Here is a 15,911-nt window from a genome sequence, read left to right on the forward strand (position 1 = left end):
GCAGAACGGAGCAACCGCACGGACAGCCAAACCTCCGGGACATCTGAGTGGGCTGAGGTCTCTAGGCTGTAACACATTCGGACTGGATTTGGAATCATCACGGTCTACCCGGGGAGACTGCAGAAAATAGCACACGGAAGCGTTACTCACTGTTCGATCCTCCAAGTACATTGTTTTTGATAAAAAGTCAATGCCAATTGTCGCCTGTTAAAAAAAATGGAGAGAGAGCATTGATTTTTAAAGTGAGCAGATTGATAATGAAAAGATTATAGCCGGTAGCTTTTTAGCTCAAAGAGGAGATGCAGAGAGAAGGGAGAAGAAAGAACCAAAGACAGTGTAAACAGCAGCAGCAGCAGCAGCAAAGGGGCTGGAACTCAGCCCAAAGTCCAAACAGCCCATCACCTTCCCCTTCGGGAAGTAGGGCTGGACAGGGGAAAGGAAGGGGTACAGACAGAGAGAGAGAGAGAGTAGGTGATGGTGGGATGGCAAGGGAGAGGGACAAGTGGAAAGAGGGCCTATCTCCTTACAGATCCAAGCTCTCTTGGGGTGCGCTTGAACTCCGAGCCGGTGCTCGCTCAGGCACCCACACACTTCATTTGTGCCCCTGCTGCTGAGAAAGGGGAAAGGCCCCCCAATTCCAGCCCACACAGCTGCAGAAACAAGCACTGCTCCTTTACCGCACTGCCTGAACACTTACTGTACGCAGGACACCGGGACAGCGCCTGTCTCATACTCAAACTTAAAATGCTGCCAGGTGAGTTACAGAGGGCCCAAATTCCTACAATGGTCAGCGGGTCTCCTGCTGGCTTGTGTCCCTTGGTACCTGCCGGGCCCCTGCATCCACAGAACAGAGGCCAGCCCCGAAAGCCTGGCCCGTCATTTTGATCTCTTTCCACTTCTCCGATTTCCCCGAGATCCAGTAAGGCAGAGGCCGGGAAGCCGCAACCAACTCCTGGGACCGCACCCAGAGCCGGCGACACAGGGGAAGGAAGAGAAGAGGGGACCCGCCGGCGAGCAACACTCTCGAGTCCCCCGGCTGGGTCGTTTCCCGCTGAAAGAACAGCGCTCCTAAAGAGCAGGGTAAGTAGCATAACCTCCTTGCAGTTCTTCGGGAACGGAAGGCCGGTGACCCCACGATCCTAGGACCACCCCGATACTCCACCTGCTCGACAGAAACCCGGCTGACCAGAAAACCAGATCGAGGTTCTTAGAAGGGGGCAGTCAGCCAAGAGCTGGGGCCCCTCGGGGAGGCGGGGGCTAGAACTCGGGACCAGAAGTGCCATCGGTCTCCCCTGGAACCAGCACTTCCTGCGTCATCTTCTCCACCTCCCCGGATCTTAGCATTCCCATGGGGCTGGGGAGAGGCGGGGCTTTAGGAAAAGACACACGGGAGCTCCTGGGAAATCCTGCACTGCACTATTGTTGATGACAGGGTCTTGAGGCCATTTTCCTCTTTTCACAGTCTGGTTAATGAAAGGATTTTTTAGAAATGTATTTATTAAGCGCTTACTATGTGACAGGCACTGTACTAAATGTCGGGGTAGATCAGTCAACCACAAGGTCAATCCTATTTATTGAGCACTTACTGTAATGGAGTTGGGCACAGTCCCTGTCTCACATGGGACTCAAGGCATTGAAGCAGCGTGGCTCACTGGAAAGAGCACGGGCTTTGGAGTCAGAGGTCATGGGTTCGAACCCCGGCTCTACCACTTGTCAGCTGTGTGACTTTGGGCAAGTCACTTAACTTCTCGGTGCCTCAGTTACCTCATCTGTAAAATGGGGATTAAGACTGTGAGCCCCACGTGGGACAACCTGATTCCCCTGTGTCTACCCCAGCGCTTAGAACAGTGCTTGGCACATAGTAAGCGCTTAACAAATACCAACATCCCCATTTTACAGATGAGGAAACAGAGGCAGAGAGAAAGTGAAGTGATTTGCACAGGACCCCTCTGCCCCGCGCAGAGCTCGGGGGAAGGATCCGACGCCACAAGCCCTGTACCGCCGGGCTCGGGGAGGACACGGAGGGGCGGCTCACGGGCCGGGCCGTTCGGGATGTCCCAGGGCATCTGGGACAGGGTGACTGAGCTGGTCTAGCCTGCCCCCAACCTTAGGGGAAGACCGGCCCCAAACCACTGCGATGGTCAAAAAGTAGGAAGAGGCAGGAGGAGGAGGAGGTAGAGGGAGACGAAATGGGGCTGAGGACCGAGGATCTGGCACCTGAACAGCTCCAACTCCAGCCACCGTTGTGACGCACAGACCCACGGGGCACAAAGAAAGGCACCTTACCTGATAGGTATTGTCGAAGCTGTCATACATGAATCTGGTGATCAAGGATGTCTTCCCAACTGAAAAGAAAAAGAAGGAAGGCTCACTCATCGATCCACAGTTCTGGACACACCTGGCACCCGAAGGAGGACCCTACAGTTCGTTCCCACTCAAACCGACCTCGCCCCGGGAACGGGGAAGGCAAAAGAGCGCGGGCGGGGAGAGAGGTGGCTTTGACGGCCGACGCGTCTCTCCCTGGCCCCCTGGTTCTATTTCAACCCTCCAGCCAGAAGGCTGGGGCTGCCACAGAGGGGGGTGACACCCGGATCTCATTTAGGACTCTAATGAGGCAATCGATCGATCGTATTTATCAAGTGTTTACTGGCAAACAATGGAAAGGCAACCTTCCTTTTCTACCCCCAGACCGATCCCGCATAGCATCTGGCCAGCAGAGACATAGAGAGAGACAGGGCGAGGACACCCTGGAGAGACGGCACCCTAGGACCGGGCCTCATCCGACGCTCCCGAACGGAAGCTCCATCACCAGAATTTCACACAACTCTACGGTATTTATGGACCGAACCAGGGCGCTCCAGAAGGATCGGTCACACCATTCCAGAAATCACAACAGGACTCTTTAAGGACCGCGGAATCCCTACACAAGGATGGCTGAACGTGTTATCGTAAAGTCTTAGCGTGGAGCACGTTCTACTCAAGAATTCCTTTAAATCAGGTTTTACTCCACACTTCTATGAAACTCTGGGAGCCACTGTCTCGTGAACCGAAGTCTAAGCAGTAACTTCTACGTAATGAGTGACAGACGCCAGGCCACAGACTGCACTTTTCAGGGAATCCCCTGATGAAGCATTCGAGGAAGCAGCGTTCACCAATCGCTTTGCCTGCTGCCGGAACGGTGAGCTTTACTGTGAGGGACCGGGTCTCTACACACGGAGAAACTGAAAATCTCCTACACGACCACCTTTCGTGATGTGTTTCACTGGTATTTAATGAGCCCCTCCTGCCCGCAACAGAACGACGCTCCTGGTGTCTGGGAGAGTAGGACAGGCGCAAGACAGACGGTCCCGGCCCTGTGGTGGGCTTAATTTGCAGGAAGCATCCTTCAGTTTCCAGGCCAAACCATCTGGACGAAGGGACTGTTCTTCCTTCATCAAACTGAGTGGTTGCATTAAATTGGGGTCAAAGTTCTTTTACTCCAATCTGACTTCCTTTTGATTAGTAACAGCCCACATTTTAAACATTTTGCTTGAAATGTGGAGAAACAACACGGCCTAATGGATAGAGCACGGGCCTGGGAGTCAGAGGACCTGCTTTCTAATCCCGGCTCTGCTACTCTATCTACTGTGTGACCTCGGGCGAATCGCTTCACTTCTCTGGGCCTCGGCTACCTCATCTGTAAAATGGGGATTAGGACTGTGAGCCCCATTTGGGAGACGGACTGTGTCCAACCGGAATACCTTGGATCTACCTCAAGGTTTAGTACAGCACCTGGCACATTGTAAGCAAATTAACAAATACCATAAAACGGGGGGGGGGGGGGGGGGGGGGCTTTCTGGCAATCTTCCCTGTGAACAAAAGCAATGACATTTTCCAATTTATTCCATCAAAAGGCCCAAAGATGAACCTAGGTGACAGCGCCAGGGAAACTGTGGGGTCCCTGTTCTCTAGAAGTGCAAGTATTCAAAATTTAGGTTCCATCTAGCCCACGGGAACAGAGTTGGAAAGCATATTTCCTGCCTCCTCTGTTTTTCTTTGCCCTAAAAACCATCTTCTCCTTCTCCTCCTCCGCCTCCCAGCTGCCTCCCTCCCTCCCCAGCCCTTAGCAGGAACTGGATACAGCAGCCAAGGCGGCTGAGCCCCGACTCGCTCCCCTCAGCCAGATGGGCGTCTCGTCCCGGAAGTCAACAGCTGGGGCCTGGGCCTTTCGGCGGAATGACCTGGAGCCAGAAGCCTGGTCCTACAGCCCCGTTCCTCTTCACTCCCGCCGGAGAGACTGCAGCCGAGGGACGCTCACGTCCCGGGGTTCGGTTTAGAGAAACAGGTTGGTGGAGGCGGCGGCGGTGGGGTGGAATCCTCGGCTGAAGGGTAGACAAGCCAGCCCTCCCGATACATCACGACTCCCGGCGCCGTTAACAGACGCTCTCTGCCCCAGCAGCTGCCACGAAATGCGGTTTCCGAGACTCTCTCCTGGAGCTGTGCTCTGATTTCTGGGACCTCTAAAGATGGCATCCCCCCAAACCCTCCATCTCTTGGGCCCCTCACCCCCCAGACTATTTGAATATGACTGGAGTGGCTTTCCTGCCCGCACTCTTTGAAGTGGAGGTGAGGGAGGAAAATGTCTAATCCTCAGAAAATAGTTCGGTTCTCTTAGGACTGTGCTGGGCAGTCTGCCAGGGGAGTGTACTGGAGGATCCAGTCTGCACTAAGATGCCACACACAATTGTGACTGGTGAATCAGAATTCTATCCCACCAGCCCAGATTATTGCCTAAGCTTCAATTTTAGAACTCAAAAATCATCAGCCCCTACCCCAGATCCTTCTTTGAGAGGATGGATTCTGAGGAGTTTTCGTTAGAACTTTAAAATGTCTCAGGCCTGATCTCAAACCCTGGAACAGGGAATGAGGAATTCAGCTTATCAAATGTTGTTACTCAGTTAATCCTTTAATTCATATTTAAAGAGACTCTTCTTCCTGCCCTAAAGTGGGCAACCCTTCTTTGCTCAATTGACACTCTTCCCTCCAGTGATGTATTCATTCAGTAGTATTTATTGAGCACTATGTGCAGAGCACTGTACTAAGCGCTTGGGATGAACAAGTCGGCAACAGATAGAGACAGTCCCTGCCGTTTGACGGGTTTAATCCTTCCATTACCCTGGCTTCAGTCGTAACAGTTGAAAATAAGAAACCAAACTGAATTTTTAGCAGGCAAAGGGGAACTGACACCCCAAATTCACTTTCATTAGTGGAAAAATGCATGTGGTTCCTAAGTGAAGCCTCAAAACCTGCCAGTCACCCCACCTTACTTAGCGAGGGCCTAGTCCTCCTGACAGACCCACGGGGACCTGCCTCGGCCCCGCTGGCCCTGGAGCCTGGTGGGCAGGGGGGCGGTGACGCTCAGGTCAGTCCGGCGGGTGGGTGGTTGGCAAGTGGGTGGGCGGCGGGTGGGGGGCCCTTAAGAAGGTTCAACCTTTAAGAAGACACGGCCTTGGGCAAAAACTCTAGTACAAGGACACTCCTCAACTTAACTGGAGGGATCCCCGCCGCTACGACCTCAGCACTTCTCCAAGCCAGGTGAGCACTTGGGGCTTCACCACCTTCCATCGCCCAAATCTTACATACCCTCTTATTTAAACCCTAACTCGGGCACACGTCCCCTCCTCCTCTTTCCTTTTACCTTGATATTTATTTTAGCGCCTGTCTCTCCCACCGGAGGGTAAACTCCCTGGGGGCTGGGACGACGTATACTAATACTATCGTACTCTCTCAAGTACTTAGTACGGTGTTCTGTATATGGTTCATCCCCAATATACTCTACTGGTACTACTATTTAAAAATGTAGTGTATCATAATTGTCTGTATACTTGTTTTTTGGGGGTGGGACGAGGGGAGTCCCCGTAGATGCTGTAATGTTCCGGGACCTCTGGGAAAATAATATGAAATTCCTTTAAGGGCTCTATAGTGTCATGTGGCCCCGGGATGCCAGCTGGTTATGCCAGCACAACCCCAGAGCTGATCTAACCTTAACCCAAACTCTCCCTTTGCTGTCCCCCTCATCCTGCAGGCTCCTCCCAGAGGCCCCCAAGGATGGTTTCAACCTCATATCGGGGTGTGACAAGGGATGCTTTCAGCTACTCCAGGTGAAATGTGGCTTCTGGGGATGGGCTGAGGGAGAACCGGTGCGAACAGGGATCGGAAAAACTCTTCCCGGGACTAGCTCTGGCCCGCGGACTGCCGAGTGAGGCTCTGGGATGGTCAGTCTGGGCTTATCCGCCCCCGCCCCTCCCGTAGTTGTATCGGGCCCGAGGCAGGAGGGGACCGAAGCTCGGGTCAGTGCCTGGCCTCCCTAGCCACTTCAGAGTTGCACACCAGGTTGTGGCAAACTTTTCTCAGGCAACACTGGGGACTTGTACTGAAAGAGGGGAAAACAGCTCTACAGTCAATCAGTGATACTCACTGAGCTCTTACTATGCGGTCAGCCTGGTGCTTAGCACTTGGGAGAATGCAACAGAGGAGGAGGACGTGATTGATTCCTGCCCACGTGGAGCTTACAGACTAGGGGGAGACAGACATGAAAATGAAGTTGAAGGAAGATACTGCAAGGTATTTGAAGTTTCTTCAAATCATCTTCAAAAATCCCGCTTTATTTCATTTTTGTTAAATAAACAGAGGGTACGGTGAAGCCTCAGAGGATTACCTAAGTACCAATGAGTCCTTTCCAGTTTTGGAAAACTAGGCCTCAAAATCCCTTCTCCTAAGCCCGGTTCAGAGTCAAGAGCAATCGGCCTCTCTGCCCGTTTACCCCAGGCAGTTCCCAGGGCTCCCTTCCAGGAAAAGATCGGATCTCTTTCAAGGAGTCCAACAATAAAAAGGACGCAGACTTTGTCAGCAATTTTTATAGGCAGTGCTGGAAAGGAAGCAAAAAAAAATGGCAATGTAAGAATGCCGGCTACCTCACCTAAACTCCCCTCAAAAAACAAAACTAAAGTGTCATGTACTTCACGTCACAGACGACACGTGTGACGGCAGTTTATCCCCAAGTGCCTTATTTATTAATAGAGGCAATATAGAGATGAAACTGCAGAATCCAAGGAATGGCTCCCTTTTGAGAAGGGGTAAAAAAAAAAAAAATTCAAAGAATCTTGAATCTAGATGTGCTACCCACAGATCTGCAGCTGTCAAGTTATGTTACCTTTTTCTCAGTGACTCGCTAGACCCTAAAGACAAACTGAATTTTAGGGGTTTTGAATATGGGAAATCTAGGTTGAATGTAGAAGACACACAAAATCAATTCATCAAATAGCATTTATTGAGTGCTACTGTGTGCAGAGCCCTGTACTGGACACTTAAAAGGGAGAAAAAGGAGAAGGGCTCAGGAAGAAAGAAGGAAAAAAAGAAGAAAAAAAATTTTTAGCCAAAAAATGTTAAAAGACACTGTTGGCACCAAAGAGACACTAAACAGGAAACGGCCCAATCAGATGCAGGTAAAAATGGAATAAATGAGAGCTTTAAAAGGAACAGTAGCAGATTCCTTCCTAAAAAAGCCAGTTAGAAGGAAACAGACATTTGGATTAGTAAAACCTGCAAAGTAGCCACTGACCAAAAGCCATTACGGGAACATGTAAAATTGAAAATAAAGTAGTAGGTCAAAGGGCTCCGAAGGAGTGGGCTAATGTAGCCACTGCATCACGCACCATCTCTGAGGCACTAGGGACAAGGAGCAGAGTGACTGTAGATTTTAAAAACGAGCAGACAAAAAAGCCCACAATTCTGCAAAGAAAGAAAAGCCCTCTCAAAAGCTATATTACAAAAGGCTTTTGGGAAACATGAAGAATGGGTTTCCTAAAAATGAACACGTCAGTCACATAACATATGAAGCTTTTCGACTGGCTTATTTGATGGGCAGAGGACATGGCTAATATTAAGAATGAGGAGTCTGACAAAGCAAATCTCGAAATTTACAACGAATTTCAGAGGGCAAGTATTCTGGGAGTGGATGGTGGGGAGGAATGCAGAAAAGAGAGCCAAAGAAGAGGGGCAGGAGGAAAGGAGGGGAAAGATACAGAGAAGGAGGAGGAGGAGGGATGGGAAAGGAAAAGGTATCCTCGGGGCTCCGTTCCTGGCAAACCCCAGGGCCGGCTCTCCCCACACAAGGGCACGCGGAACAGAGCGGTAGCAAAAACTTGCAAAGAATGTAATACTCAACGTGATTAACATTTTCTTCATTCAAGAGTGGAAAGAGACTTGAAAAAGAGATGAACTCGGAAAAAAAAGAAATGCAGAAACAAATCCACAAGGAATGGGAAACGTCAATGAAAATAGAAGCACTTCCCGGAAGTCGACGGGTTCAGTGCTAGTTGGGGTTGCACGCAGGGAGGCAGGCAATTATCACAGTAGACAGTGGAAATTCGTGACCAAGGTCTGCTGTGACAGAATTAGAAAGACAGGGTGTATTTCTGGGTGCCTGAGGCCCATTAAAAGAAAATGAAATTAAGACATTTCAGAGAACAGGCATTACTCAGGAACTACGGGCGGAGATAATCCACTACCAAAGCAGTAAAATGCCGCCTGGAAAAGCAGCAGCCAAGAACTACAGGACCACAGGATGCGTAGTCTAGGTAAGGAAAATAGTGGAGTCCCAGTTTCTCAGTCCCTTTCTGCCAAACCACTTCCCCTTTTCGCCCTCTCCACCCCACCAGGGAAATGTCATTTCATTTCCTAAAGGGTTGAGGTAATAATGTAAAACCACCGCACTGCTAATAAGACGCAGGTAAACTGGACAGTAAACCGGTGTTAATCTGCCAGACCCATCCGTCAGCTGGTCTGGCAAGTGGTGAGTGATGCGGGTCAGTCATGTAGCAGAGCAAATGTGAAATGGGATTCAAAAAGCCCTGGGCGGGGGGCGGGGGACAGCAAAGCGTGCATTCGCAAATAGAGGTGTGGGAATTTAATTTGGTTTTCTACAGATTCTTCAGCCCTGTATTTAAGCTATAAAACATTCATAATCGGCCCTCGATTACAGTCATTACTCTGTTCCGCTGCCCTGATTTAAATCACAACAAAATGCCTGCAAAGTTGGTGGAAACAGGAGCCATGGAAGTGGTCTAAATACCAATGCGTGGGTAGGAGGTCTCACGTGCAAAACAATACCCCTGGGGACCCTGTGGTATCTAGGATAAAAATACATCACAATAAACAGCTTAGTCAGACAGTTTTATTTCTTTATTTCTTCCTTTCTTTCCTTCTTTTGTAATGGTTTTTGTTAAGTTCTTACTACGTGCCAGGCACTGTACTAAACACTGGGGTGGATATAAGATAATCAGGTTGGACACAAATCCCTGTCTCACATAGGCATCAGTCTTCATCCCATTTTACAGATGATGTAACCGAGGCCCAGAGAAGTGAAGTGACTTGACCGAGGTCACAGCAGACGAGTAATGGAGCCGGAATTGGAACGCAGGTCCTCTGTCACCCAGGTCCACGCTCTTTCCACTGGGCCACACTGCTCCTCACAGTGTCCTCTCATCACACACAGGCTGAAGAGTCCAGCAGAGTCACAAGGCGGAAGAGGTATGTCTGGGAGTCAAAAACCATTATGGGATATTCAGTCCAGCTTTGCCACTGGCTCCCCAGATGAGGATAAATGCTGCTGACATTTTTTAAATCCCAACTTTGAAGAGGCAAAAGATGCCAATTGAGCAATTTAGACAGACCAGGATACTTCAAAGTTGGGGGGGAAATGGGTCTTGGGGTACCCAACTCGCCACCAAACCCTCCAACTAATTATTTTCCTCTCCTCTGCAACCTGAAGATTAAGGAACGGTCACTCCGGGGCAGCAGAATTCTCCCAAGGTGTGTAGCAGGCAAAATACGGAGAAACAACGTGGCCTGGTGAGTACAGCGTGGGCCTGTGGCACCGGAAGACCTGGGTTCTAATCCCTCTGCCACTTGCCGGCTGTCAGCCCTCAGACAAGTCGCTTCATTGCTCTGAGCTTGTTTCTTCATCTGTAAGATGGGAATTCGATTCCTGTTCTCCTTCCTCCTTAATGAACCTTCGCGGGGACTGTGTTCGACCTGATTACTTTGAACCTACCCCAGTGCTTGGCACAGAATTCTTGAGAGACCACAATTTTGACTGTTTCACGTTTTGGTGTGAGATATATAGAAGCCTGGATCACTTGGAAATGGGCGGGGAGGGACGGGGTAATAATAAATGATAATAATGATGATGGCATTTGTTAAGCGCTTACTATGTGCCAAGCACTGTTCTATGCACTGGGGGGATAGAAGGTAGCCAGGTTGTCCCACGTGGGGCTCACAGTCTTCATCTCCATTTTCAGATGAGGTAACTGAGACACAGAGAAGTTAAGTGACTTGCCCTAAGTCACAGAGCTGACAAGTGGCAGAGCCGGGATTTGAACCCATGACCTCTGACTCCCAAGCCCGGCTCTTTCCACTGAGCCGCGCTCCTTCTCTAAGATAAGCAGAAAAGGGAGGAGGGAATGTTTGCATTCTCCTGTTCCTTAATTTATTTATATAAAATGTCTGTCTCCCCTTCAAGACTGTAAATTCATATGGGCAAGAAATGTGTCTACCAACTCCTTTACATTTTTACTCCATTCATTCATTCAATAGTATTTATTGAGCGCTTACTATGTGCAGAGCACTGTACTAAGCGCTTGGGATGAACAAGTCGGCAACAGATAGAGACAGTCCCTGCCGTTTGACGGGCTTACAGTCTAATCGGGGGAGACGGCAGACAAGAACAATGGCAATAAATAGAGTCAAGGGGAAGAACATCTCGTAAAAACAATGGCAACTAAATAGAATCAAGGCGATGTACAATTCATAACAAAATAAATAGGGTAACGAAAATATATACAAGCGCTTAGTACAATGCTCTTCACCCAGTAAGCGCTCAATAAATACGACTGATTGAAAACATCCACTAAATTTTTTTGAATTAGCAGAGAGATACTGCCTTAAAATTTTTAAATGACATCGTCATGCTATGCAGGCACATAGGTTTTATGGAAAAAGGTCATTATGGAGCTTCAGTCCCGTGAGACATGCCAGAAAAGTGCATCTCCTCCAAGAGGCCTTCCCTGACTACACCCTCATGCCCCCTATTTGGCCTCCCCTCTGCATCACCTCTGCACCTGGATCAGAACCCTTTAAGTATTTGATATTTACTCCACTCTCAGCCCCACAGCACTTACGTGCACATCCATCTCCGATTTATTTGATTACGTCTCCCGCCGGGGACTGCAAGCTTCTTGTGGGCAGGGTCCAATCCGCCAATTCTATTGCACTGTCCTCCCCCATGCATTTAGGACAGTGCTCGGCACACAATAAGCACTCAACAAATACCATGGATTGATTGACTGGCATTTTCTGTCTACCACGGCAAAAAAACCAATGCGTCCGTACTAGTGCTCTTCGGGGTGTGGCGAGGGTGTGCTCGGGTTCAAAGCATAAACCTGGATGGGCTCACAAAACCTTTCCTCATCTTAAAATCAGAACTGGAAAATATAATTGCCCACGAAACAGTAATCAAATCAGGACAGATCGTTTCTTAAAACTAGCTACGCTGTCCACAGTTCACTTTGAGTCTATTTAACAAGATCATAATTCCCTATGCTGGGGAGAAAGCAGAGAGAGAAGAAAGCCAGAGCTCGTTCTAGAAATCAAATTTAAAAGAGGGCAATTGCTCCTAACACATGCATCTAAAGCCGCACCATTTTTGTCTCTTCTGTCTGCCCACACCTTCTCCCTTCTTAGAGGAGCTGGCATCCTGCCGCCTCCGTTTGGCCTCTAATTCCTCATGGCAGCAGCAGCAGTAATAGTATTTATTCGGTGCTGACGGCGTGCAGAGGAATGAGACACGGACCGCAGTTCTCCGAGGGCGCACCACCTAAGAGCTGGCATACACGCTGTGCTCAACCGACAACAATTTGGGGGAACCAGCATCGCCAACTCAATGCAGCGGAGCCCTTTGGAAGGAAGGTCAAATTCAACTTTCCCTCCAAATGCCGAGTCTTGTGTCTTGGATGAAGTTGTCATTTTTCAGGAAAGTAGAGGGCAAATTTATTTTTTCAGCCCCCTTTCCTATTTCTGGCTGATGATAATATTATTATCATTATTATTATGGCATTTAAGTGCTTACTGTGCACCAGGCACTGTACAAAGCACTGGGGTGGATACAAGCAAATCGGATTGGACAAAGTCCCTGTCCCACATGGGGCTCACAGTCTTAATCCTCATTTTACGGATGCGGTAACTGAGTTCCAGAGAAGTGAAGTGACTTGCCCACGGTCACACAGCAGACAAGTGGTGGAGCTGGGATTAGAATTTATGACCTTCTGACTCCCAGCCCCGTGCTCTATGTACTACGCCATGTTGCTTCAAATTAGGGCACGTAAAGTGATTGAGTAGATTAATTCCAAGCACATGCCTCGCAGAGATACAAGAGCAAGGAGTTAAAATGGAGGGGATGATTTTAAAATATATATATTTTTTATAAAAGCAGAAGTAGGAGGGGTGATGGCCTTTGTTGGGCACCCACTGGGTCTGAAACACCCAACAGAGAAGCACCCCATTCCCGCCCACAGGGAGCTCCCCCACTCCGGGAGGAGACGGATGCAGTTCGCCGGGGAGAGATGACCTTCGGTTCGCCAACGTAACCACAGGACCGATCTCAGGGCGGACGGAGGGCTAGAATGGAAAAGGAGGAATGGGCTTCCGTGCACATTATTCTATTTCTCATTTTTTCAAAGGTGGCTGGGTCAGCCAAGCTTAAAGTCTTTCACCTCACGGAACGGAGTTGCAGCCCAGCGCCACGCACGGTAACGCGAGAACTTGGCAGCTCTCTTCCAAAGGAACTTGAGGACGGCTGGACGGGAAACTCCCCGGAGCACTGTAACCCGATGAAGAGGTTTGGTTTTTGTTGTTGCTATCGTCGTTTTGGTTTTGTGGTATTTGTTCACTTAACAAATCTACCAAGCGCTGGGGTAGATAAGAGAGTAATCAGGTAGGACACAGTTTGAGTCCCATATGGGGCTCGCAGTCTTAATTCCCATTTTTCAGATGAGATAACCGAGGCACAGAAGTGAAGTGACTTACCCAGGGCCAAACGGCTGACAAGGGGCAGAGCCGGGACTAGAACCCAGGTCCTTCTGATTCCCAGGCCCCGTGCTTTATCCACGAGGCCACGCCGCTCCACTCCAACGGGAACCCTCAAGCGAGAGCACTGTGCGACCCAATTCATTCATTCGATAGTATTTATTGAGCGCTTACTATGTGCACAGCACTGGACTAAGAGCTTGGAATGTACAAATCGCCAACAGAGACAGTCCCTGCCCATTGACAGGCTTACAGTCTTATCAACCCAATGAAGAGGTCTGGCCGCCTCCACGGGAAGCCTCGAGCCCTCTCTCCCAATATCGTATATGACATTCAGAAGGTTTTGGTCAGAATCTACTAAGAAAGCTTTAAAAGGGAACTCTTCAGGAGTCGGGAAGCACGGGGTGTGTTTTAGGGGCAGATTCAAACGGCCCGAAGTTTAGAAAGGGCAAGAGCAGCCCCTCCCCTGCCTGCAGCGCTCACATTGGCGACAGGGCGTTCACATCGCCATTTTCATCAAAGGCACTTTGACATGAGCTGCACCATCCAAAGGATCCTTTCTTCACAGATTCTTATTAAAACGAATGAACACAGCATTCTTCCAGAGGAAAGTCATCTGTTCCTCATCCAGTCCTCATTAATGGCATTTATTGAGCGCCTACTATGTGCAGAGCACTGTACTCGGCGCTTGGGAAAGGACAATACAGCAGAATTGTCAGACACATCCCTTGCCCCCAACAATCTTACAGGCTAGAGGGTGAGACAGACATGTGTCTGCCCAGCGCTTAGAACAATGCTGGGCACATAGTAAGCGCTTAACAAATACCAACATTATTATTATTATTACATTAATATAAATACATCATTTATATCATATAGTTTTAAAATATGTACATAAGTGCTGTGGAGTTGAGGGTGCCCAAAGGTCACAGATCCAAGTGCCTAGATGCAGAAAGGAGAGAGAGCTGGGGAAAAGAGGGTTTGTTAGTATTACTATTATTAATAATAATGATCATAAATTGTGGTATTTGTTAAGCACTTACTATGTGCCGCACACTGCATTAAGCACTTGGGTGGACACAAACAAATCATGTTGGACTGACTGCGTTTTAAAAATCTCTATCCCTGTCCCGCATGGGGCTCACAATCTTAACCCCCAGATGAGGTAACTGAGGCACAGAAAAGTTAAGTGACTTTCCCACGGTCGTAGAGCAGACAAATGGCAGAGCGGAGATTAATCAGGGAAGGCCTCTTGGAGGAGATGTGATCTGAGTTGATCCTTCCACCTCTATCGGAGGCAAGTGACCCAGATAAAAATTTAAAACCCAAGGCTCTTCAGACCAGGGCTCCAAGACCGACAAACACACACACACACACATCCACACGCACCACTGATCTCCAGGACACCTTTGGCTACCAGTGGCTACACTTAATTTTGTCAGTTATCAACCACAAGGACACTCGGCAAAAGTGTTCCATGATTCAAAAGGAAAGGCATGGAACACTGAGAAGGAGATTAAAGAGTGAAATCCAAGGTTTGAGAACACGGAGTACCCAGAAATTCAGCGCAATAATCCTGGTACGGCCCAGTAGAGGTTTTCACACTGCACGTTTGGAGAGAACTGTGCTAGAGTCGGAGAATGTTTTGCTTACAGCTCCAGTCTCTGGAGAGAGTGCATACAGTGCTCTTCATACTGTAAGTGCTCGATAAATTGGGCTGACTGATTGACGTGAAATGCTGGTGTGCGTGTCAGACAATACAGGAGGAGTGGAGCAAGGTTTACATAATGTAGAGTTTGTCCAAAAGTGACCGTCCTCCCCACCACACACACCGCTGCCATCCCCACGGGCAACAGACCTATCTGTATTTTCGTCCACGGTATCTGTAAATTAGGATCTCTAAATGGTGGGTATCACTGTGAATCTTGGAAGAAAATAATTCCATTTTATTCATGACACCCAGTATCTTGATTTGTAGGCTGAAGACAGGCATTTAATTGTATCCCAAAATAGCTTTTTTAAAAGCCTATTTAGGAGTGTGTTCGTGATCTGATTAGGTTTGTGGGGTAAACTAACCACGAGTAAGCAGTGAGTTTCTACTCTGAAAGACAAGCAAAACTGTGGGATGCACGTAGAGAAATAAGGCTGACAGGCATTTAGGCAATCCACTCAGTTTAATTCAATCGTATTTATTGAATGCTTACTGTGTGCAGAGCACTGTGCTAAGCACTTGAAAAGTACAACACAAAGTACAACAATGGTATTTATTGAGTGCCTTAGATGTGCAGAGCACTGGACTAAGTGCAATACAATTGAGCTCTGCCCTCAAGGAGCTTACAGACTAGACCACAAACACGATCAAGGGGTTGGAAATGAAGACCTTGTGAATCGGAGTCACTTGGAGAACACTGAGGGAGCGATTTCACAGCAGCCTTCAAATACAGGAAGAATTCTTACTCAGAGAGAGGATGACACCCATCTCCAAGGAGGAAAGAACTGGAATAAACGGGCTTCTACAGGAGTATATTTTATTCGGCCAAGCGCTTACTACAGCGCTCTGCACACAGTAAGCGCTCAATAAATACGATCGGTTGAGTGATTGAGCAGGCGGGACTCAGGCTAGATGGCAGAGTGAGGCCAGGTCGAGGGAGTTTCTGTATCTTTGGGTCCTCAGCCATCTTGAAAGCCGAAAGAGAAACCAATGAGCGAGCGAGCGGGCAATTATCCTAGGAGCGACGATCCCTCCTACTACTCTGTCTTGGAAGAAAGCCTCCTTCTCAAAGGTCTTT

The 15,911-nt window shown here is 48.8% G+C and overlaps 1 protein-coding gene across 2 annotated transcripts in view; it reads right to left on the minus strand.

The window, feature by feature from the left end:
- RAB6A (RAB6A, member RAS oncogene family) overlaps window positions 1-15,911 on the minus strand; it is a 42,202-nt gene that overhangs the window by 12,897 nt on the left and 13,394 nt on the right. For both annotated transcript variants that reach the window (XM_029048421.2, XM_029048420.2), the window contains exons 2-3: window positions 2,287-2,345; window positions 151-204 (exon numbers count right to left, since the gene is read on the minus strand). In XM_029048421.2, coding sequence (XP_028904254.1) covers window positions 151-204; window positions 2,287-2,345 — 113 coding nt within the window. The remainder of the gene's footprint in view (window positions 1-150; window positions 205-2,286; window positions 2,346-15,911) is intronic.

Source organism: Ornithorhynchus anatinus, chromosome 20, assembly GCF_004115215.2.
Source record: "Ornithorhynchus anatinus isolate Pmale09 chromosome 20, mOrnAna1.pri.v4, whole genome shotgun sequence".
Taxonomy (NCBI): domain Eukaryota; kingdom Metazoa; phylum Chordata; class Mammalia; order Monotremata; family Ornithorhynchidae; genus Ornithorhynchus; species Ornithorhynchus anatinus.